Source organism: Chenopodium album, chromosome 17 (genome assembly GCF_948465745.1).
Source record: "Chenopodium album chromosome 17, dcCheAlbu1.1, whole genome shotgun sequence".
NCBI lineage: Eukaryota > Viridiplantae > Streptophyta > Magnoliopsida > Caryophyllales > Amaranthaceae > Chenopodium > Chenopodium album.
The window spans coordinates 43,274,840-43,298,305 of NC_137850.1; the positions used below are offsets into that span (position 1 = coordinate 43,274,840).

Consider the following 23,466-nt stretch of genomic DNA (forward strand, 5'->3'; position numbering starts at 1 on the left):
TATGAGTGGTCGTGTGATGGTGTCCATGAACGTAGAGATGATGCTTGTGTGGTTTTGTGGTGGTTGGTGCTAGCAAGGTAGTGTGTTAGGTGTGGTGATAATGGGTGTTGTATAAAAAAAGACGGAATTGGAAACTATGGTAGAGATTGAGGGATGCGAGAAATAGGAGAGGGAGTGCCTCTACTTGAATGTAGAGTATTTGGTTTGATATAAATTTATTTTGTTGCACACACGGACACACCTTTGTTTAAAACATTAGTCATATTTAGACTTATCCTTAGCTGAGGAGGGGAGAAGATCATACATAAATTATTTTGAATACACATTTCCTAATACCAGGGCAGCCGCAGGTGGCTTGTCCTTTCTTGATGTTTATATTGGGTTGTGTTTAAACTCTTCACGACATTGGGTTTTTAGAGAAAATAGTTTGATAAATCAATGGAATGTGTATATTGGGTTGTGTTAAAACTTTTCATTTTTCTTGCACAACTTTTCAAGTTGTGTACAACTTTTTTCTTAGGAAACATCTATGCAATTATTCAACAGTGCAATATAGCAAAAATATCAACAAACTTAATTTGGAATAGATTGAATATAATTAAAAATATCAACAAACTTAATTAGTAATTTAACATTGGATATGCATATAAAAACGGAAAAGTTTTCCCGAATCATTTACTATTTTGCAAATGTATACTCTCACCAACCTTGTAGTTGCTCTACATAAAGTATATGTGATTAACTATATGAAACTAAAAAGGAGAAACAATTACACCCAGTTTGCATAAACATTAACATTTAGACACTCAGAGAAATTACAGTATCAGCTTGCATTTGCAATTTTCTTCCAAAAACGTGGATTTAGTTGTGTAGTAGAAAAAAGCTTTATACAGCCCCATTTGTAGCCTTTAAACCCTTGTTAATTCCCTTGATTTACTTCTTGCTTTTTTCCCCTTTTCACCATAGTCAATTTGGTTTCCTTTCTTCCTAGTACATCTAGTTCCGCAAATCATCATATTCATTTCATTGGTCTCAATGTCATTAACACAATTATATGTAAGTCTTTAATTTTGACCTTCACAAATAAAAATCATTTGCTTGTCTAGTTGATAAAGTTGTCATGCAATTAAACTATAACCTTCATTCACTGTCAAACATTATAAATTTCAATATTTCATTTTCCATTTAATATAATTAATTGAGTAAAAAGATCTTTCAAATTAATCAATCCAATAGTCATCTTATTAATTTTGATCATGAGAGGTGAACTTTAAATTTACCTATGATATAAATAAATAATATAAAAGAGCATAAATGTAAGGAGATAGAAAGCTCAACACTCATTATTAAATCTGTACGCGTGGAATGACATAAATGCAAGAAATTACATATGGGGGTAAGAACGTAAACAAACATTTTAAAGGGCAATTTTGGTTTGTACATTATTCATAAGCATAATCTCTTACTTTTTATAAGGTGGGGATTTTAATCATTTTGTTGATTGAATTTGAAATGCCGCAAGGGGTGAATTTCTATTATTTGTAGTGCTTTAGCTCATTTTCACCTTTTCGATGCGATTGTCATCGTTAACCATCTCATTAGATACATGCCTTACGCCTCTTCCTCATCTGGTCTCCTAGCTTCCTCGAGAAACTTTGGAGTTTGGTTGATAATAGATGTGGCAAACGGGTCATTCGGGTTAGGTCAATTCAGATTAGGTCGAGTTCGGGTCAGCACTTTGGGTCGTGTCTGTTCGGATTGGGTCAATTTTTAGGATTAATTTTCAGGTCAATTTTGGGTGGGGTCAATTTCGGGTCGAGTTAATTCAGGTCGGGTCTATTCAGGTCAAGTTTGTGTTGGGTCACCAAAATGAATTCACTTAAAAAAATAGTTGGAAAAATAAAGTAAAGTTAAAAAAATATATATAAAAAAAAAATAATTGTGAGTACCTAATTACTCAGGGAAGAAAGAAGCCCTAAACTAAGTAATTCACCATTTCACCCTATTCATTGTAGGATTTGAGTCAATTTGGGTCGGGTTGATTCGGGTCAATCAATTCAGGTTAAAATCGGGTCGGGTCACTTCGGGTTTCGGGTCATTTCGGGTCGGGTCAATTTCAGGTCAGGTCATTCAGGTCGGGTCAATTCGGGTCAACTCCATTTTCGGGTCGGGTTAGTTCGGGTTCAGGTCACTTCCGGGTCAATGGTTTCGGGTCAACTTTCGGGTTATGGGTCGGATCATTCGGGTCGGGTCAGGATTGCCAGGTCTAGTTGACAACATAAAATGAGGGAAAAGAGTTGTTTGGTTGATACAAAAAAGCAAAAATGTGAAAAGAAGAAATTCATGCGATAAAACAAGGGAAGTAAATTACCTAACCCCCTAGGTCAATCAAAATTCATGGGATTTCTAAATTCCCACATTGCCAACCAAACAAATTTAATAAATTCCTAGAAATTTCACGAGGGAAATAACTTTCCATGAAATTCAATTTCCTATGAGAATTTAATTCCCACGTCAACCAAACATGCCATTTATTTTCGACGACTTCCTCTAGAAGCCTTGTTTTCTCATATGTATTTTTAATGTACAAAATACTTTTTTTTTTCCTTGTACTTTTAGCTATCTTTATACGATAGACCATTAACAATTAGAAACTTTTTTTTTATTTTTATTTTTTTTTTACAAATAAAAATTCCACTAATCAAATTATCAAGCAAGAATAAACAAATACCCCATATTAAAAATCCGTAAAATATCATACACATAAGGAAAATTTATAATCCGCAATTACGCATCCAACCCAAAAGATCCAAACTCATTTAAGAATCAAATCAACCATACAACCTTTCTAAAAGGAATCATTAGATAATTCATTAAAATGGGTCGGATTTCATTCTAAAACTTTAATTAGTGTTTCCTTAATTTTTCTTTTATTAATTTTTTTTTTTTTTTTTTTTAAAGAAGGTGTTTCCTTAATTCAGCAAAGGCAAAGCGCGGGAAAATGAAAATTCCCAGACACACTTTCCCTCCTCCCATAAACAGTACCAATAAATACTCAATTAAAATACCCACAAAAAAAACCCAGGAAAAAATAAACCGCTCAAACAATCACAATCCCCTCTTTCTCTCTCTCTCTAAAACCCTAAAACCACCGTTGAGCCGCCGTACTCCGGTCACCGGAATACCATTTTCCGGCAAGAAAAGGGTATTTAAGGATGTTTTATTCGCATACTTTCTTGGCCCGGAAAGGCCCGCTTGGTACTGTTTGGTGTGCTGCTCATCTTCAACATAAACTCAAGAAATCTCATTATGCTTCCACTGATATTCCATCCACTGTTGGTTAGTTTTATGTTTCTTTAATTTTGATTTATTTTTTTGTTGTTTGCAGAAAAATAAAAATTCAATCTTTATTTTTTTTGGGTTATAAAGTAAGTAACTTGAATGTTTTTTGTCATTATAAATGTAATAATGAATTGTATTGGAACCAATAATACTTCCTTTTCTATAATTATGTTCATAATTGTACGGGATGAGGCCGAGTTATTAATTTGAGGGTTTTTGATTTATTAATTACAAATTGCTTCAAAAAAAAAAAAAAAAAAAAAGAAGTACAAATTTGAGGGTTCTTGAATCTTCATTTTATAAAAGGCCTGCGAAATATTTGGGTTTAATGCATAAAGATTCAATTTTTACCTAGGTGGAACCTAATATTTAGTAATTGTTGAGAATTAGTTGATAGTGATTATGTTAATGGTGTTTTTTTTTTTTTTACTGTTTTATAGAGAGGATTATATATCCAGAAGTTCCAATTGCACTCAGAATGTCAGGACATCTTCTATTGGGTGTTGTTCGGATATATTCAAAGAAAGTTGAGTACCTTCATCATGATTGCAATGTTCTTTGTGTGAGTTTGAGGAATGCCTTTCGCCATGTCGATGTTAATCTGCCTGAAAATGCTAACCAGGCTCAGTTTAATGCCGTCACGTTGCCGGAGACTTATGCACTTGATGCTATAGATTTGCATGATGATATGTATCTTATTGATGGGTGAGCTTGGTATTTCGATTTCGGGCTCATTTTATGTGCAATGGAGTTTCACCTTTGAATTTATGTAAATTAACTGTGATTTTGCTTGCTCAGATCCCAGGATGATCACCATAAAAGCCAAGAGGATATAACACTTCAAGGTAGCATTTTGGTACTGTCAGTGTTTTGTCATTTTCATAATTGTTCTAACTTCTAATGTATTGATATAAGCTTTCTGAATGTGTTACAGAACAGTATCATTCCGAAAGAGAGCTTTATGTCAGGATTACATTTGACGATGTAATGAGTTTCCTTCTCTTTTCCTTTAACTCCTGGTTTGTAACAATGATATGCTACTTTTGAACCTAAGAGTGCTCTTGTATTATCTATGTTATAAGCATGTCACGGTTATAAACTTGGCAAAGACTTGCTGTTAGTCTTTCTTGGTTTCTATTCTTTTCCCTCTCTTGGAAGAAATTAACATGTCGAAATTGATTTCTGTAGGATATCATTCCAGGCACAATGGACACTGAGCACAGGGAGGAGAGTGATCCAATGCAGATAGAGTAAGCTGTTTACTGATGTCTCTATATTGGTGTATAGGAGTATCCTATTGTTATGCTCATTGTGAAACTAAAAATTTAACATTTACTTATCCCCTCATGATTGCAGCATTCCTCCTGAAGCTCCTGCTCCACCTATCCCCAGTCCTGATAATCAAAATGGCGAAGGTCCCAACCAAAGTGAAGAACATGGGAGGCCTGAAGGTGAAATTGTTCCACCATTTGAGGTCATGCGTGATGCTACTGACTATGATGTACATGTGCACAGCCCGATTCTACGGCCACATAAGGAGAATGTTGACCCTAATATTAACATATCTCCCCCAAAGGACACGACTGAGAAGGAAATTGATACTCCGCCATCAATTCCAATGCCTTCTCATGAACCACTGCAGTATAGTGGTCCTTCATCTCCCCCTACTGAAGTTCATGTAGTTACCGATTCTCATGGTGAGCACATTCATCCTATTGAAATTTGTGTACAAAGAGGTGTATGAACTACTCAAAACTAAACACTTTGATTTTTGTACAGCAAATGTTCCATCAACTGTGTTGGCACTCCGTCCAAGTCCACCTCCTGAGCAGCCTGAGCAGCCTCAACCTCGCCAGAGAAACAGAAAGAGAAAGCAGCTGTTTGATGAGTCTCTGGTCTTGACTAATGAGTATGATTACCTGTTCCATTAGGCTACCTTTTCTTCCCCCTTATTTATTGCAGTTGGATTCTTATGAGTTTGTATTGCAGGGCTTTGAAAAATGCACTCAATGATTGCTCTGATTTGGTAAAGAAGAAAAAGAAGTTGCCTTGTTCTGCTTTGGAATTATGGAGGTTTAGTGAGAAAAAGAAAAAGAATGAAGAGGTTTTCTCAGAGCCACTGATATCTGGTAGGTAGTCTCACAAATACAGTTAATAGCATGATGATTTTCTCTCTGCCTCAACAATCTGTAATGGATGAAAAAACTTTGTTATGTTGCAGGAATGGGTGCCAATCTCCAGAATCTTTTAAGCAAAGACTTAAAAATTTCATACCTGAAATTGCCTGTGACAGAAGAAGCTCAGTTGGAGTCTAGGGTAGCAGAATCTCCTGCACATACTCCCAATGTTGGTGATGAAATTGAGCGTCTTCGATCAGCAGATCGTGAGCCTGGACACAACATTGAGCAATTCCTTCCTTCCTCTCCACTATTAATGTCTCCACAGCCCCAAACTGCAGCGACTTCCTCGTCCACAATGGTTCCAAGTTCAGTTTCAGAGCCTAGATTTGGAACTACTGATACACAATCAGATATGGGTATGTATACCCGGTCTGCTGCCACGGAGATAGAAACACCAATCTTGAATTTCGAGGATAGGGATGATGATGGAGGTACTGCTCCATCAGACATTCCCGAGTCAAGAGCTTCTATGAAAGCAGATGTAAGTATTCTGAACTACTTTTTTTTTTTTTTTTTGGCATTGATAGAGAAAGGCCTTAGAAGGGAAAGGAGATAATTTGGAGCACAAAGGAAGCCACAATGACAAAAGAAGGAGAAACATTTGTTCTTTTCTATTTCTGAGACAGGGGACGGAATAAGTTATAGATTATGAGAGAATAGCAATGCAACTGTACTTTTAAGGAAGGGTTACACAGTGTAGCTCATTTTTGTGCAACACATTCAAGAATGAACACATCTTGTAGTACTCTGCTACTCAACAACACAGACACCCAGCAAAATTTAGGACTAGTGGCTTAACACACTTTCGCAGTCTCCTCAGTGCACTTTTCAGTTAATCAACCTTATTGTTTCATATAACTACAATTTGTGCCAACCATTTGTATGGAATTACCAGACTAGCGACTTAGGACACAGTTGACTAGTTGCACTCTCTTAGCACAGACCTAGTGCCTGCCCCCCTATTAATTATTTCCTGCCACTACCTTTCAATAAGCTTGAACTCAATTAACCACTGATCATCTGTCATCTCTTACAAGAGTTGGGCACCTCTGGACCCTGGTTCTTGAAAGGCAAGCAAGGAAACTTAGATTAGCCTTTAGACTTCTCCATTTCCAAATATTTAGCATATTCTTCCTAATTTGCTTTTAAGTACCAACCTAATCAGCTGTAAATGGGCTAGAACTTAGCCAAGCTCCTAGGCACCAAGGCCAAGAAAGCTCATCCCGTCTCATAGCCAACAACTAACATGATCAACCCAATGAATATAGCAGGAGAATGTAAGCAATCAATAGATCCTTGGCAGAAGCCGCCGAATTCTATTGAATGCTATTATTAGGAATACTTTTGATCAACTTTTATCGCACACCTAGGACTCCTAGGAGGGATGTACCTATTTCCACAGTGCTTAAGGATTTCCTGGCAAGCTTTAAAGTTTTGCAGAGGCCTGTTCTCAACAAGTGCTAAACACAATTAGCTTGCCTATACTTGAGTCCCATTGCACATTGGTGTCTAGCTACATGGTGTCATTATAGTAGTTGGCTTCATTTGTTAGTCTGGAAGACAACATGCTGACAAAGATCAATATAACTGCCAATGTTATACTTTTAGTCGGAGGGTTATTTTGATATTCATCTACCATTTTGTTATTTAATCTTTGATGTAGCGTTGGAATTGTATCTTATGGGTCATTCTTTTTAGGATTTAGATATATTAAGTTCAAGTTCTGAAATAATCTTCACTGCCGTGATTGCATTTCTGAACCTTTCTAAAAGTTTTCACCTTTGACATGTCCAAATGATGTCTTTTCACCTTTGACATGTCCAAATGATGTCTTTTCGCCTTTGACATGTCCAAATGATGTCTTTAATTCTTGGCTGTGACATCTTTAAGTTATTAAGCTGCCTTTAGCACACTGTTAGTATTTTTGCCTATCATTGCTGAGATACCTGCCTATTTCGATTGCAGGAGCTCTCTTTTTTGGAACTAGATAACAACAGCCCCACTGGTAAGCTGCATGTACTACTGTATTAATAGTTGTTCATATCTGGTTAGTTATATGCAATTCAAGAATTGTGGTTAACATTAGCTTCCTGTATCAGATTCTCAAGGGGCTCAAACGGGAGGTACCATGTCTGCGAGGACAAGGTCACCATTATGTTTCCTAAACATTTTAGGCTTCATTAGCATTTTAGGCTCAATGCTGTGAGATTAAACTTGTGTTTTTGGGTTGCAGGGCAGTGGCTCAATTTCTGAAAAATCATTCTCCTGTATCCAACTTCACAGATGGTTCTGTTAATTTAAGTCTAAGTACCATATTGGAAGGAAGACAAAGGAAGTTATGTGCACGGATGTTTTATGAAACTTTGGTAAGTCTTAAAATGCTATTTCAAGGTTTTCTTAAATTGGATTAGGACTTTAGGAGTACCTCTCTGGTTCATGAAAGCCCTCACTGACTATTTGATTGAACTTTTATTTTTTGTGCTACACCGTGACAGGGATTTGTCTCTTATTGGCCTGTTCTCATTTCTAAGCTTTCCCCTAGTATCAGCTGCCTAAATTCTAAAGATGGACAGTTGTAACTATGAGGAATAATATTTTTCATCAAATCAGTTGATTAATATACACTAAAGTATTCAAGATTTAACTTAAAATGATTTAGTATTTTCATTAATCACATTTCTGATGGTTTCTGTTGACTTCAGGTTTTGAAGGATTGTGGACTGATTGACGTTCAACAGGATGAGCCCTATGGGGATATTTTATTGAAGCTGACTCCAAATATCTCTAAAGCCCAACTATGAGGCTGCATCAGATTAATTGGTGTTTATCCCTGATAAAACCATATATACAGGTATGATCTCTATGGATTTACTAGTACCACGTTAAATGAGCTTGTAGCTAGATTCAGCTATTGATTTATTTATGCATAGAAGTTCGAGTTAGTTTGTTTTGTTCATGTGCTCTGATTTCTTTCATTTTAGTTTTTCACATCAGTTCATCTACTTATGGTCATCAAATTGTATTCATACGCTAAACTTTTGGTGAGACTAATAAGGTGTGTTATTAAATTTGCAGAAGTGTACAGCAGTTCGAGTAAAAACTTTTGTTCAATCATAAATAGGGAGGGATCGTTGCACATAATAGTTGATACCATGACATGATGCTGATTGCTTAAGTATTGCAACACAGCTCTTTCCTGTACTAGGAAATGTTTCTTGTAGTCTGTAGTGTTCTCGATGTTTAGAAGCCTAGAAGGACTCTTTTTGTAGTGCTACCATATCAGGTGTAACTTGTAGGTTAATGTTACTGATAACTTAAGCTTGTTAGTTGTTATTTGCTATTCACAATGCTTGATGATTCGCTTGTTAATTGTTAAGCCACAATTGCAATTCTTGCATTATGAATTCAATAATCTACGCGAAAATGGCTAAATTCAAACCAATTAGATACAAAACAATTGCAACATCAACAAAAACAAAACACATTGGAAATGCCTTAACTCAGCACATGGACCGAAAGCATTGCATTAATTATAATAATTAACAAGGCATAGTACAATAGTGTCATTTATTATGATAGTCTAAAATTCAGAAAACTCAGCTTCTACTGCATCAGTTTAAGATGAGTTGAGGAAGGCAACAACCTGGTCCATAAAAGGGGCAGCATTGGGTGAGCCAGGGGTGAGCAAATGGAACACATGGCTCTCACCTAATGTCTCCACCACTTCAACATTAGCCTTGCAGCCACTCTTCTGCAGGACCTCCTTGTACTGGAAACCCCTGTCCCTCAGTGTATCCAACTCCGCCACGCACACCATCACCTTCTCTACAGCCAAATTGGCCAACTCCGGGTCTGTGGCCGGGTTTATAAGCGGATCATCCAACCCACTCGTTCCAGGGCATACAAATCCCCACAGCTCATCTGCCAGGTTCCCCCCAGAAGCCTTGATCTTCTGAAGCTCAGACCCAATTTTATCCTTACCCCAGAAATATGGGTGGACTAGTATAACACCTTTCAACCCCATGTTCTCAATCTTTTCTTTTCCTAGGCGCTTGACCATATGATGTGCTATATTAGCACCAGCACTGTCCCCTGCCAAGAAAACTCGAGACAGATCAGCGCGATCCTTAATCCAAGGGTGAACATCCTGCCCATCTCCCTTACCAACCCAATTAATCGCCACCCACGAATCATCGTAGGCAGCAGGAAGAGGGTGCTCAGGAGCCAACCTATAATCAACAGACACAATCAACACATTGGCCTTAGAACATAAGCCATTCAGATAATTATGGTACATAGGTGATGCAGCTGATTCAATACAAAATCCTCCTCCATGAATGTAAATCAACACGGGTAGCCGTCCAACGTCTCCTCCTGCAGGCTTGTATAGCCGCACCGATACACCGCCTTCTTCCTCCGGGAGCACAGCCACGTCTAGGGACTCCACCCCCGTGACCGTGTCGGTCGAGGCCGGAACATGTTGGGTGCCAGTGAACCTCTGCACCCTTCCATCTTTGTAGACCACTAGAAATGGACGAAGATCATGGGTTACATCTTGTACATTTACAGTAGCCATTGCTTTCATTGCTTCTTCCATTTTTTTTTGCTATCCTATTTTTTTTAAATGGTTGTTTTAACTGCTTATTTTGGAGTGTCAATAATTTGATTGCCTTTGTCCTCTTTTATATTCAACGTGTGGTGTTAACTTGAGCAAGAATTTCCTGGATTTTTTTAACAGAAACCAGAATTTCAGGATTTTCTATCATTTTTATTTTCTTTCCTAAATCAAGTAAAATGTGACTCATTTGAAAGATGAGGATGCTTGAGGAGGTGGAGTTTCTCTTATCTTTCCCCTTTATTTTTCAATTACATGACTCGTAAATATCGGATAAAAAAACCCGTAAGTAGGGATGGCAATCCTGTTCGGATCCAATCCTACTCCGTCCCGATCCGAGGTAAAAAAATCGGCTCCGAGTCCGAGAAAAAAAGTAATTCGACTTCGACTCCGTTAAAATAATCTGACTCTGAGTCGGAGGAGGGTCGAAGTCGGATCCTACAAAAAATCCAAGAAAAAATCCGACTCCGACAAATGTTCGACTTTGATGGATTATTCGACTCCGTCTCCAATAGATAATGGATTTTTGTGTGGGTCATGGTGACATTGGGTGTGGGTTTTAAAGGCCCAAATAGCCCAATTTCTCAAACTATATTGAATAACGAAAAAAAAACTCGGAGTCGGAGGTCGGATATTGAAGTCGGATGTCGAATTCGGATATAGCCTCCAACTTCCTGTCCGGTTGGAGTCGGATTTAGCATAATCCGCTCCGAGTCCGACCAGTTGCCATCCCTACCCGTAAGGCTATAAGGGTTGAAATCTGATCGAAATCTTTCTAGTTATGTACTACCTCCGTTTCTTTTTAGTTGACACGTTTTGACATTAGCACCATTCATCCACCTCCATTTGACCGTATTTTGTTCTTTATACAATTATACGTAATGAAAAATATAGTCGTGTGGGATCTTATTAGATTCGTAACGTTATATACTTTCAAAATATCAACTTTTTAAAATTTTTGCTTATCAATAATTAAAGATATTAATGATTGAATAAGTGTATTGACAAACGTGACTAAAGAAACGTGTCAACTAAAAAGAAACGGAAGAAGTATAGTATTAACCTAATAGGCTTGTAGCAATAAAATTTTTTTCCTGTTTCATAGACAATTCTTTTCACGCCAACTTTCTGATATGACCTAATTTCTTGCATAATGTTGACCCTTGGTACAATCACACCAATATTGATAGCCTACTCAAGGTTGTTTGCTGCAGTTGGTTAATGAAATAAGGTCACCTTTGGGTGTACTAAAGTTGTTATAGTATCACTCATCTAGACATTTACGTTTTTCAAGTAATGTTGTTTCCAATATTTTTGTGGTCTGAATTAGTGAAAATTAGAAAAGAAGCTGTTAAACAATAGAATCGTATTTCATAATAATAAATTGACAAGATTTTTTGATAAATTTAATACTCCGTATTAAAAAGTTCACCTGAATTTTGAGTATTCATTAGTGATTAGTCTTTATACCTTATTCATTACCATACATTAAATATCATTAAAAATTATATATATTGCCAATTTTCTTCCAACTAAATCCATCCAAAAAATGACAATGTCTACAATTATTATTGCGCAATATTTTTTTTGGTTAAATTCGTGCATCGCATGAGCACTAACCTAATATAACTACAAAATAGAGGTATTAAATTTAAAAAAAACATTGATTACACTAATTAACGCTTAATCTTAATACTTATATACTATGTAAAACATAACATAGTCATGTTTGCTCTTAATGTATTCGGTCTCAAATTCTCAATGAGTAGTTTAAGCCTTTATGGTCAAAATAATGCGTTGACAAATGTGTATCGTTAAAGTGGGAAGATCGGTGTGAAACGGAGTGCGTAAGTAGTTATGTGACGACTATGAGACACTTGTTAGCAAGATCTCTACTATAAAGATAATTAGATAACCCATGCATAACACAAAAATAGACGAATCTATACTTTATTAGTATTTAAAAACAAAAACCATCATCCCTATAATGCCACATGCCTACATGTACATTTCATTTTTTTTTTCTCCAATGCCACATGTCACTTCATTTAATCTTTCTTTTTTTATTCCCTTTTCTCATATGAAAAAAAAACTTTAATTCTATACATGTATAAATTATTGAATGTTGTTTGGTTCACTTTCCTTCAGTTTAGTTTCTACTACAATTGCATTCAATTTTTACCTCTTCTTCGATCTCCTCTATAAACTATTCATTTGCCAGTATAAATATATTAAAAAATAATTATTTGTATAATATTCCTATAAATAAACCGTGCATTCCACGGATCAGAAGACTAGTTGATATTTAATACCTCACCTGAGATATGCACTTATTAATAGAGAATTTTTTTAGCAATCTACGGAGTATTTATTACTTCATGGATTAATGTTAGGCATTAAGGAAAAAAAAAATAGACGTTCAAGATTTTTATGTTGTTGTTTAATTTACTCTTTTGTTTTATGGTACTTTTCAACGTCAACAAAGCGTAGAATTACCCCATTTGAACCATCCCAGCATTGGGTAGGTTGACGAACTCTCCATTAACATAACATACTTTGATTTTTTTTTTTTTAAATTAGATGCTTACTTGTTATGGTGTATTTTTTAATATATATATATATATATATATATATATATATATATATATATATATATATATATATATATATATATATATATATATATATATATATATATATATATATATATAAATTAAACATGATTTATTTCTAGCTAAGATGGTAATACATACGATTTTCATTTAATGAGGTTTAATTTGGTGTCCAAGAGTGAAATTATTCTTTTTAATTTTTTTAAACATTGTCCAAATTAAACTTTATTCTATTTTAAATACAAGTAATTCCTCTGTTCTTTTATTGGAGTCCTATTTTTCATTATTATGTGATTAATAAATGTTAGAAATGGGACTTTAATAAAAGGACGAAGGGAATATTATTTTTTACCACCTTACTTTTCAATCCTAATATTTTTTTACTCAATTCGTATTTTAATGCACCTTTTTCATACATACACCCATTTTTTGTAAAAGAACTTTTTTTTAAAAAAAACACACACACACTCACTTTCCTTGGCTTTGTGAATGTAAGATAAGTGTGTAAAACAAAAGGAAACAAAAGGATAATGATGAAAACAGGAACATACCTAATTTCCCATGCTATAATAAAAATTGCAGGCAGTTTTTTGAACATTTTAAAATAGTATACATATACATACTACGAGTAATAAAATACGTTATAGTATTATGGAGTGCTTATTATATATAATAAAACAAATGAAGAGGTAATTATTAATCTAATCTAATCTAATCATCCTTTCTAACAAAAGAAACAAGTTTAGCCATCAAATGTTCTATATTGGGAGATTTAGTATTTAGCAAATGAAAGCAGTGGCCTTCCCCCAATGTCTCCACTAATTCAACATTCCCTTCCCACCTTGATTTTAAGCTGTAATAATATGTTAATCCTCTTTCCTTGAACTTATCATTTTCCGCAACACAAATCAATACCTTATCACACGCCAACTTGCACAATCTTGGATCAATATTTAGATTCAACTTTGGTTCATTATTCAATTCTCTACTCGACGGATACAAATATTGGATTAATCTTGTGATTTCTCTTGTGGCGAAATAAGGTTGAATGGCTAGTAACCCAACTAGTTTTAATCCATCACCAATGGGTTCAACACTAGCCCTAATTGCCACATCATGGGCAAGGTTAGCTCCACTACTTTCCCCACCCACGAACACCCGATTAAAATCCACATAATCATTTAGCCAAGGCTCCGACCCATTCCCATTTGTATGCGACGCTATCCATTTAAATGCGGCCCAACAATCGTCGTATGCAATGGGTAAGGGGTACTCGGGGGCTAGCCTAAAGTTCACTGTTATGGCAACCACTTGGGCTCTATAAACGAAATGGGTCAAGAATTCCTTGGTAATTGGGCTAAAGGCTGATCCGGTACAAAAACTCCCTCCATGAAAATGAACAAACAATTGTAAACCCTTCTTGCTTTTCGGGTCACCCGTATCATCACTGGTTTCATCCATTTTAGGGAGAAATATTCGACCCGTTATTTCAGGATCATTTGATATTACTATGTCTTTGGTTTGAACTCCGGTAATCGGATCAATACCTGGCTTTTCTTCAACTGTGAGGATGTACCTATCAACGTGACCATCTTTACAAACTCTAAAAAAAGGGAAAAAATCTAGAGTAAATTCTTCTAAATCTAATTCCACACTTAATTCCCTCTTGATATTGGTGGCCATTTTGTGTAATTTACTACTTTATCACCCTTTTATTTTAAATTTCTTAAGTTGGATGAGAAAATCTTAATATGTATATTTTGTGTAATTTTATAATTACACCTAATCTTCACCAACATTTTCTCTAGGCCATTCGTTTTTAGATGGTCTTATTCATTTCTTTTCCCTCTCTTTCTTTACTGTCATTGTCATTTTCTTTTTTCTTTTTGACAACTTTATTATTGTCATTTTCTAATCGCTATTCTTGGAAATTTTGTTTGGTAGGTAACAAATACAAGTAACTAATAAATTTAGATGTGCAATATGTTTCTATGTTATTATTGCATGGACTCTCAAGTTGGTTTTAAACTTTAAGATTCTCCTTTTTACCCTTCAATTAAACAGAGAAAATAGGTATGAAAAACAAATTCAATTCTAATATTCTATGATCCTTTAATAAAAGATATACGGTATAATGATCAATTTTTAATTTTAGAAATTATTAGCATAGTTACAACTTAGTGATGTTAATTGGAAAATTTACAACAAAATGAGTAGAAGTCAAAAGTAGAAAAAGTATCTACAATTATACAACAACAATTAAGAAAAATTAAGTTTTATTTATATAAGGTCTTAACAGCCGTCAAAAAAAATATATAAGGTCTTAACAAATTTTGGTTATTGTTAGAGGACTAACTCAATCAAAATATAAAGGTAATGGTTAAGGCCTAAGAATAAATTTTATACTCTATTATGTCCTTTCACACAAGAGTTTGTTGGGTTTGAAATGTGAATGCATCATAGGCCCTTGCTACACCTACCGCGAAATATTCCACTTGAAAGTGGGGGGTACGGTGTATGAGATTTGAACTTGTGATCTTTGTATCACGCTGGCTCTGATATCATGTTAGAGGGCTAACTCTACAAAAAAAAAAAAAAAAAAACTTTAGGTAATAATTAAGGGCTTGTTTGGCATCATTTTTGGTTTTCAGTTTCCTGTTTTTTTTAAAACCAAAAACAGGAAACAAGAAAAAGGTGTTTCCACTTTTTTGTTGTCAGTTTTCAAAATTATTATAATTTTAATATGTTTAAATAATTTTTTATTCATTATGGGACTATATCCTATACTTTTAAAAACCAAAAAACAGAAAACCACATCAATGCCAAACGAACCCTAAGGTCTAGGAAAATGTTTTATACACTCTCAATTAACGTTTCCATATTCTCAAAATCACCTTTATTTCTAACTATTTTTAATTACGTCAAAGTTATAATTTCATAAGTTTTAACATATTTCCTTGCTTATTATTGTGATTTTGGTAAATCTTAACAATCACGAGATTACAAAATACAATAAAAACCCACAAATTTTTGTATGTGGCTGGCCACACGGTGTGGCAACCACAATTTTTAATTTTTATTTTTTATTTTTTTTTAAATACCACAACTCTTCTATCTCCTTTTTTTCTTAGCTTTTTCTCTAAGCCAAACCACACATCACCAACAAGGATATCTCTACTCCACCCATTTTCTCTCTCTTATTTTCTTAGCTTCTTCTTTAAGTCAAACCACACATCACCAACAACTATATCTCTACTCTACCCATTTTCTCTCTCCTCTTTGCTAAACTGCTACAATTAAAGCCCGAAATTGTAGAAATTGGGTGTAAATTGTTGTGAAAAATTGTGATTAATTATCCTTAAGTTCATCAACAATATTTGAAGTAGTGAAATCGATGAGAACCAAAGAAATTTCAGCTCTTTTTCTTTGTGGAATCTTAGATCGAACATTCTACGTCAAAAATTGTAGGGTATTACTAGTTTGTTCAGGGGTTATGATGTGTCCATTCTATATAGTATTTTACCCCCGTCCCTTGGTCATAATTAGTAGTGTTTTTGGCTCTTTAGAGCCACTTGTATTACTAATTGGTGTTTTCTAGTGTTTTCGTAGATTTGGTTGACTTTTGCAGGGATTTATGCTTTTGGAGTATTTTTCCGAGATATTTTGGAGCAATCACGAGCACTGGAGAAGCACAACCAGATTTTATAGCCCAGGGCCGGTTGGAGCCATCGAACCGGTGATTAAGGGCTCGGTAGAGGTGATACCGGGGCGTTTGGACCGAGTATTCAAGACCCAAAGAGGAAACCCAGATTGGCCCGAAGAATTGGAGCCCAATCGAAGTCCAAATATTGGCCCAAATGATCCGCCCGGCCAAAAAGGGTGGCGCCCGGAGGCGCGCCTGGCCGGGCGGGAGAAGCGCCCGGTGACGCGCCCGGCCGGGCGCGAGATTAGCTATTAAAGATAAAAAGGCGCGCCCGATCGGGCGGTGCCTCGCCCGATCGGGCGCGTGTTTATTTAGGAGACAATTAGAGTCGTATTAATTTGTTTTAGTTTAGGATTTTTGTTAAATACTCCTCCATAATACGATTTTAGGACGACTTCTTCTCCTCTTAATCTTTTCTCTTAGACTTTCTCTCTCTACTCAGTTTTCTCTCTCTAAACTCTCTCACTAAACCTTTGTTCTTATTTCTTTGATTAATTCCAGAATTATTTTGGTGACGATTTCTCTTCCCTTAATCTTAGTTATTTATTTTATTCCTTTGATCATGATTTATTTTATTGCTTTGCTTAGTTTATATTTAATTATGTGTGAGTAGTTCAATTTCTAGGGTTTATGGGGATCTAATAAATGATATGAAGGGGTAAATTATTGTTGTTGATTATCAATGCTAGATTAATTTCCTATTGATTGATTTAATACTCTGTGACTAGATTAGGCCTATCTTTTATGCATGAGTTTGACAATATTGATTCAAGAATCGAGAGATGAGAATCAATGTTTAGGTCTAGTTTCAATAGGCAAGTTAATTTATAAATGGTTAGGTCAAGATTCGAGAGATGAGATTTAATACCGATAAATTAATTGTGTGATTGTAATACGTAGCGAGAGCCCTTTACAATCTGGTTAATTGATGCATTGATGATTGACTACTATTGATTATTGGTATTGCATGATAATTTCTTGTTGAATTGTTTTAATGTTTTACAATTGCGGCTTGTAAAAGTATAGCAATATTAAATTGATGAATCGAGCAGATGTTAATTTGATATTAAAGACTATTTTCAATAAGAACTTAGATCTAGTAAATTGCGAGAGCCTGTTAGGTCTATGTTGGTTGATCGGGCGCGAGAGCCTGTTAATCATGTTATTTATGCAATGTCAATGACTGATTACCCTATTTTGCCCCGGAGTATTATTTATTGGTGAACCTATGCCCTAGATCCTTTTATATATTATTTTCTTCCTTTTCCTACTCTTTTTAGTTTAGTTTCATATTTAACTTTTAATATTGGTTACTTAAATAATTTAGATTATAATATTTAATTAGGAGTAAAAAGACTTGTTTCCCTGTGGAGATCGACCCTACTTCCCTATCTACTTTAGTTAGTGAATTAGGTAATTATTTTTGATTAGGGGATACGACTTTACCCTGTTAGGTTACTTGTAGGGTGTTACTGGTTTGGTCAGGGGTTACATGTAGGGTGTTATTGGTTTTGGTCAGGGGTTACTTGTAGGGTGTTACTGGTTTTGGTCGGGGGTTATTTGTAGGGTGTTACTGGTTTGGTCGGGGGTTACTTGTAGGGTTTTACTGGTTTTGGTCGGGGGTTACTCGTAGGGTGTTACCGGTTTGGTCGGGGGTTACTTGTAGGGTGTTACTGGTTTGGTCGGGGGTTACTTGTAGAGTGTCACTGGTTTTGGTCGGGGGTTACTTGTAGGGTGTTACTGGTTTTGGTCAGGGGTTACTTGTAGGGTGTTACTGGTTTGGTCATGGGTTACTTGTAGGGTGTTACCGGTTTTGGTCAAGGGTTAATTGTAGGGTGTTACTGGTTTGGTATGGGGCCTACAAGCAACCCTTGAATAAGTAACAAGTAACCATTGAATAAGTAATTCATACAAGTAAGTAAGTAACCATTGAATAAGTAATTCATACAAGTAACCTTTGAAGTAACTTATATAAGTAACCCTTGAATAAGTAACTCATACAAGTAACCCTTGAATTAATCCATACAAGTAACCCCTGAAAAAAAAAATACAAGTAACCCTTAAATAAGTAATCCATACAAGTAACCTTTAAATAAGTAATCCATACAAGTAACCTTTGGAGGAAAAAAAAATACAAGTAACTCCTGAAAAAAAAAAAAAAAAAGTAACCCCTGAAAAAAAAAAATACAAGTAACTCCTGAAAAAAAAAATACAAGTAATCCCTGAAAAATACAAGTAACCCTGACAAACCAGTAACCTCGTTATGCGCGTGAATAGTAACCCCGTTATGCACGCATCATACTCCGTAATCCGTTATTTTTACTGACTTGGCAGCAGGCCATACCGTGTGGCCTGCTGCACCAAAAAAGCTCTGATAAAAACCATATAATTTTTTTTTCCTAGAAATATAAGTTGACAATCTGAAATTTTTATTGTCTAGAACAATTAATTTAATCAAATACAACTCAAAATAATTAAACAGATAACTCTAAATCTCCGATCCGACGATCCCCTCTTCCTATATTCTTTCCAGGGTTTCAATTTTTAGGTTATTTATTTATTAATACTTTGTAAATACTATACTATGCATAGAATTATAATTATTTTTTTGACCCTTTACCCTTTTTATTATGGCAATATAACAATATAATATCGTTAAAAGTTTCCTCAATTTCTATTAGCTAGATGTGCAATTTAATTATCTATCTTTTGTCTGCAAGAGATTATTGGCCCTCGAAATTTAACTATTTGAATCAAAGATCATCATCTAGTAAAATAATTTGTTTCTATTTGCCATATTTTCTTTTATATAAGTAAGAACACAAATTGTCTTCAAAAAAAAAAAAAAAAAGCAAGACCACAAATCAAAGGTATATTAGTTATTTATTTGTTCTAAAGAAGAATATACTATACGACGATTAAAAAACCAATTCATAATTAGTCTAATAAATTAAGAGTAATGTTATATAAGTCTTAATGGTTGTAAATAAGTGTTATTATAAAATGCATTCGCTAAAATGATACTTGTATAAGTTTAGAAATCTATAGTAAAATACCCATATAAAACACATGGAGAAAATATTACTCGAAATTTAGATCGAAGTCAACAAGGATATTTTAATTTTTTTTCATACAAACAGAAATGATTGATGTCTTTAATTAATTTGTAGAAATCACAACATATTTTTTAGATAGAAAACTATTATAATATGCTGATTATCATACTCATATATATAATGGTAAAATCGATCACAAGCCACTACTATAAGAAAAATTGGACATTTTATTGGGATATTCAATTCAAAAAAGGTATAGATGAGATACGTATAGTGTCCATTCCTCAATCTTTTTTTGTTCTTCCACTTTGAAATTTTTTTGCGAGAAAAAACTCAAAATTGTAGGAAGAACTTAAAAGAACAAAAAGGAATTTAAGACTTATGATATACATATATATATTTACAAATATAAATAAGGAAGTAATAAATCATCTAATAAGAATCCTCATTTATAAAAGAAACAAGCTTAGCCATCAAAGGGTCAATATTTGGGGAGCCAGCATCAAGCAAATGAAAGCAATGGCCTTCCCCCAATGTCTCCACAAGTTCAACCTTGCCTTCCCATCTCGTTTCTAAGGTATCATAGTAATCAAATCCCCTTTCTTTGTACCTATCCTTTTCCGCGACACAAATTAGTACCTTATCACACGCCAACTTGTATAATCTTGGATCTGTATTAGGGTTCAACCTTGGTTCCTCATCCCTCGACGGATATATATAATTAACTACAGGTTCACGTTGTTGTTTTGTGCAGAAATACGGGTGAATGGCTAATAGACTTTCAAGTTTTAACCCCTCTAAGGGTTCAACACTACCTCTAATTGCAACATCATGGGCAAGATTAGCGCCAGTACTTTCTCCGGCCAAAATAACTCGATTAAAATTCACATAATCATTTAACCAAGGCTCAGGCCCGTTCCTATTTACATGGGACGCAATCCATTTGAATGCGTCCCAACTATCTTCATATGCAATGGGTAACGGGTTCTCGGGTGCCAACCTATAGTCTATAGTAATAGCAACCACTTGGGTCATAGAAACTAAGTTACTCAAGAATTGCTTAATTATTGGACCAAAGGCTGACCCGGTACAAAAGCCTCCACCATGGTAATGAACAAGCAATGGTAGACTCCTATCCTTTGGTAGACTCCTATTCTTTGGACTATCATCTTTGCTATCCGTATCATCCAACCTAGGGAGGAACATCCGGCCCGATATTTTCGGGTCTTTTGATATTACAATGTCTTTGGTATGAACCCCGGTAAATGGGTCAATACCCGCGGGGACTTGGGTTGTAAGGATGTACCTATCAATGTGACCATCTTTACAAACCCTAAAAAATGGGAAAAAATCACGAGCAGTTTCTTCAATATCGCATTCCATACTTAATTTAAGCGATATTTATTGTTGTTTGTGTCTATATTGTGTAAGCTACTACATGCATTTTTTATTTCTTTGTTCTTTGATGATAAATTTATATGCATTGAAAACTTAATTTTCACCAAAATTTTCTCTAGGCCATTCATTAAAATATTGTTTAATAATTAGAGAGAGATTTTAGTAACGGTTTAATTAGTTTCTTTACCCTTCTATCCCATTGCTACCATTGTTTTTTTTTTTACCCTTCCCGTCATTTTTGGAAATTATGTTTGAGAAATTAACTAATAATTTTTTTTGGACATTGTTTCAAAAAATAAAATAAAAGGACATGTTATTGAGTTCTATTTGTGGTTAATTGATTCTAAACTCTTCCAAGCATTATTCAACATGAAGTACTCCCTCCGTCCCAAATTACTCGCAACGTTTTGACTTTTTGCACTATTCATATATCTCACTTTGATCATCTTTTTTAATTATTATATGAAAGTTAATGTAATCATGTAAGATGTTGCTAGGTCTATTTTAATGTATAGTTTCTTAATATAAACTTTTTACAGCTTATATAAATCTATAATAAAAGATATTGACGGTCAAACATGTGCATCGGCAAGCGTGTCCAGTCAAAATGTTGCAAGTAAACTGGGACAAAGGGAGTATAAAGTACGAAGTAATATTTAAGTAAATTACTTTTTTTTTTTTTGGGGTTTCAAAAAAAAAAAAAAAAAAAAAAAAGTTAGGAGTAATATTTAAACTACTGGCGGACCAACTTATATTTCATTTTCCCCCTAGTAAGAATTTTTTTTAGCAAAGATGTTTCTTTTGTTTGTATTAATAAAATTAATTTTGTTTTGTTTTTTTTTTTTTTTTGAAATAAATAAAATTAATTTTGTTAAATCCAACTATATTAAAAAAAAAAAACAATTATCAAACAGTAATTAAAAACTATTGTACCGATTATTTAATCAAAGTCTCGTGATAAATAATTTTCTATATAAGTAATTGAAAGTTAGTTTCTTGAAGAGTAAATGATCAAAACAATTAAATAAGACGAATAATGAAATTAAGGCCTGTTCTATTCACCTTATTTTTCACTTATTTCAAGTCTAATAAGTTTAGTGGAGTTAAAATAGGTTCGGGAAAATAATTTCAGCTAAGTTCAGTTCACGAAAAATAAGTTTTGATAACGGTCATCCAAGTTTAGATTACAATTAAATTAAGTTTTAATAAGTTCAAATAACTATAATCAGGTGAAGAAAACAATTAATTAAATGACCTAAAATATATTAGAATTTGTTATTTATACCAGGGTTATTTGATCATTTAATTATTTTTGCTCATTTAATAATGAGCAAATATTTTTACTCATTTAATAAAGAGTTGTGCCTAGTTAATTTTCCAGATAAACAAAATTTGTTTGTTTGGGGGTATTATTGTCTTTTCAAGTACCAGTGGACGGATACATGTGTAATTTTCTCACCAACAGTAAATGCAAGTTGCAAACAGTAATTGGACAGCTCACCAAATATACTAAATAAAAGACCATGCTTTTTCAATATATTTACAAAAATGCCATCAGATTAACAAATTTCGTTTATCTGACAGATAAACTTGTATTTGCCATTTAATAAATGAGCAAATATTTTTACTCAATTACTAAATGAGAAAATAATCTAGGTCAGTGGGTGTACGATAGTCTTTTTATATTATTAATTAATATTTTGTTAGTCTGTATAAGTATGGGTTTCAAGATGTATCTCCTATTTTCATGTTATAAGACTTATAACTCGCCCATCCTAGAAGCTAAACAACTTCTTCAGGGTGACATCATTAGATCGAAGTAAACAAAGTGTTGTACATCTTTGTAAGAAAACAATAATGTCTCGAAGAAAACAAAGTGTTGTACATCTTTGTACATCTTTGATACACCCGTGGTTTTGACTTTTCCCATTGATACACTCCAAAATTTTTGCCTTCCCATCGGTACACCCATGGTTTGGTCTTTTTCCCAACCGTGACTAACACCGTTAAAAAGTATTTCATTAAGTTAAAATAATTAAGGAAAAGACTATAATACCCCTTTTAAACATCTAATGTCTCGATTTGCGTGTCGAAAATTGTTCAGTTAAAGTTTTGGGAGTCCTAGTCGTTAAGGATCCAAATTAACCTCGAAATTAGCAAAAAAAAAACACAAATGTCTCATATGCGTGTCAAAAATATCTCGATTTGCGTGCCATTACTTTTTTTTGATAATAATTGTTCGGTTAAGGTTTAGGGAGTCATTTTGACCCTTTATGGGTCTAAATCGAACTCGAAATTGTCAAAAAACTAACAAAAATATCTCATTTTGCACGCAATGATATTTCTTTTTTGTTTTGTCATGACACGCAAAACGAGACATTTTCGTTAATTTTTTGACAATTTCAAGTTCGATTTAGACCCTTAAAGGGTCAAAATGACCCCTAAAACATTAGTCGAACAATTACTATCACAAAAAAATAATAGCACGCAAACCGAGACTTTTTTGACACGCACGTGAGACATTTGCGTTATTTTTTTTGGCTAATTTCGAGGTTTGGAT

At 34.3% G+C, this 23,466-nt stretch overlaps 1 protein-coding gene and 3 pseudogenes across 1 annotated transcript; 1 reads left to right on the forward strand and 3 right to left on the reverse strand.

Moving 5' to 3' along the window:
* The first annotated feature begins 2,952 nt into the window (after positions 1–2,952).
* On the forward strand, positions 2,953–8,855 carry LOC145589794 (sister chromatid cohesion 1 protein 3-like). The gene is made up of 14 exons (XM_081646479.1): positions 2,953–3,339; positions 3,783–4,047; positions 4,141–4,187; positions 4,277–4,326; positions 4,531–4,592; positions 4,699–5,039; positions 5,122–5,251; positions 5,332–5,471; positions 5,564–6,003; positions 7,488–7,527; positions 7,622–7,667; positions 7,756–7,888; positions 8,225–8,373; positions 8,598–8,855. The coding sequence occupies exons 1-13, from the start codon at positions 3,216–3,218 to the stop codon at positions 8,321–8,323; spliced, it is 1,917 nt and encodes a 638-aa protein (XP_081502605.1). The 5' UTR covers positions 2,953–3,215; the 3' UTR covers positions 8,324–8,373; positions 8,598–8,855.
* Positions 8,856–8,936: 81 nt separating this feature from the next.
* Positions 8,937–10,190, reverse strand: LOC145589793 (putative carboxylesterase 2 pseudogene; annotated as a pseudogene).
* Positions 10,191–13,460: 3,270 nt separating this feature from the next.
* Positions 13,461–14,432, reverse strand: LOC145589074 (2-hydroxyisoflavanone dehydratase pseudogene; annotated as a pseudogene).
* Positions 14,433–19,940: 5,508 nt separating this feature from the next.
* LOC145589075 (2-hydroxyisoflavanone dehydratase pseudogene) lies at positions 19,941–20,891 on the reverse strand (annotated as a pseudogene).
* Positions 20,892–23,466: the final 2,575 nt, after the last annotated feature.